This window comes from Penaeus monodon, chromosome 25, assembly GCF_015228065.2.
Source record: "Penaeus monodon isolate SGIC_2016 chromosome 25, NSTDA_Pmon_1, whole genome shotgun sequence".
Taxonomy (NCBI): Eukaryota; Metazoa; Arthropoda; class Malacostraca; order Decapoda; family Penaeidae; genus Penaeus; species Penaeus monodon.
Window position 1 is genome coordinate 31,376,410 of NC_051410.1, and position 517 is coordinate 31,376,926.

The window sequence follows — 517 nt, forward strand, 5'->3', positions numbered from 1 at the left end:
GGCAAATAATAAATGGAGTTTTATCATTCCACTAGCTACCTTTTTGCATGGTGCCATTCATGTCATTTTCAGGGGGAAAAAATTGGTTTATTCCTTATAAGAATGTCATACATCAGGCAGGGTAGAAAACATTATCTGAAAGTTGACATGTTGGTTGGCATATCAGTTATAGCTGAGAGTACACCATATGGAGAGGGGTTACTCTTAATGCTTTGCTAATCAAGGTTATGAAATATATGTGAAAAAAGCTTTTTAGAACTTTGTGATTTAGAAGTTTTATTATAGAATTTTTATTAATTTTGTTAACATGTTTCATACATTTCTTTTTACAGGTAAACAAGCTTTCTTTGTGTTAAGACATCGAGAACACACAGTTCAGTGTGTAATAGCTGTGGGGGAGAAGGTGTCGAAGCAGATGATAAAATATGTCTGCAACATAAACAAAGAAAGCATTATAGATGTTGAAGGAAAGGTATGCTTTCTTTTTGCATGTTTAGATTGCTTTAAGAAGTGATGA

At 33.1% G+C, this 517-nt stretch overlaps 1 protein-coding gene across 1 annotated transcript in view; it reads left to right on the top strand.

The window, feature by feature from the left end:
• Nucleotides 1–517, top strand: part of LOC119589143 (aspartate--tRNA ligase, cytoplasmic-like) — a 15,097-nt gene that overhangs the window by 10,328 nt on the left and 4,252 nt on the right. Inside the window, 1 exon segment of the mRNA XM_037937719.1 lies at nucleotides 333–472. Within this exon segment, the coding sequence (XP_037793647.1) occupies nucleotides 333–472 (140 nt within the window).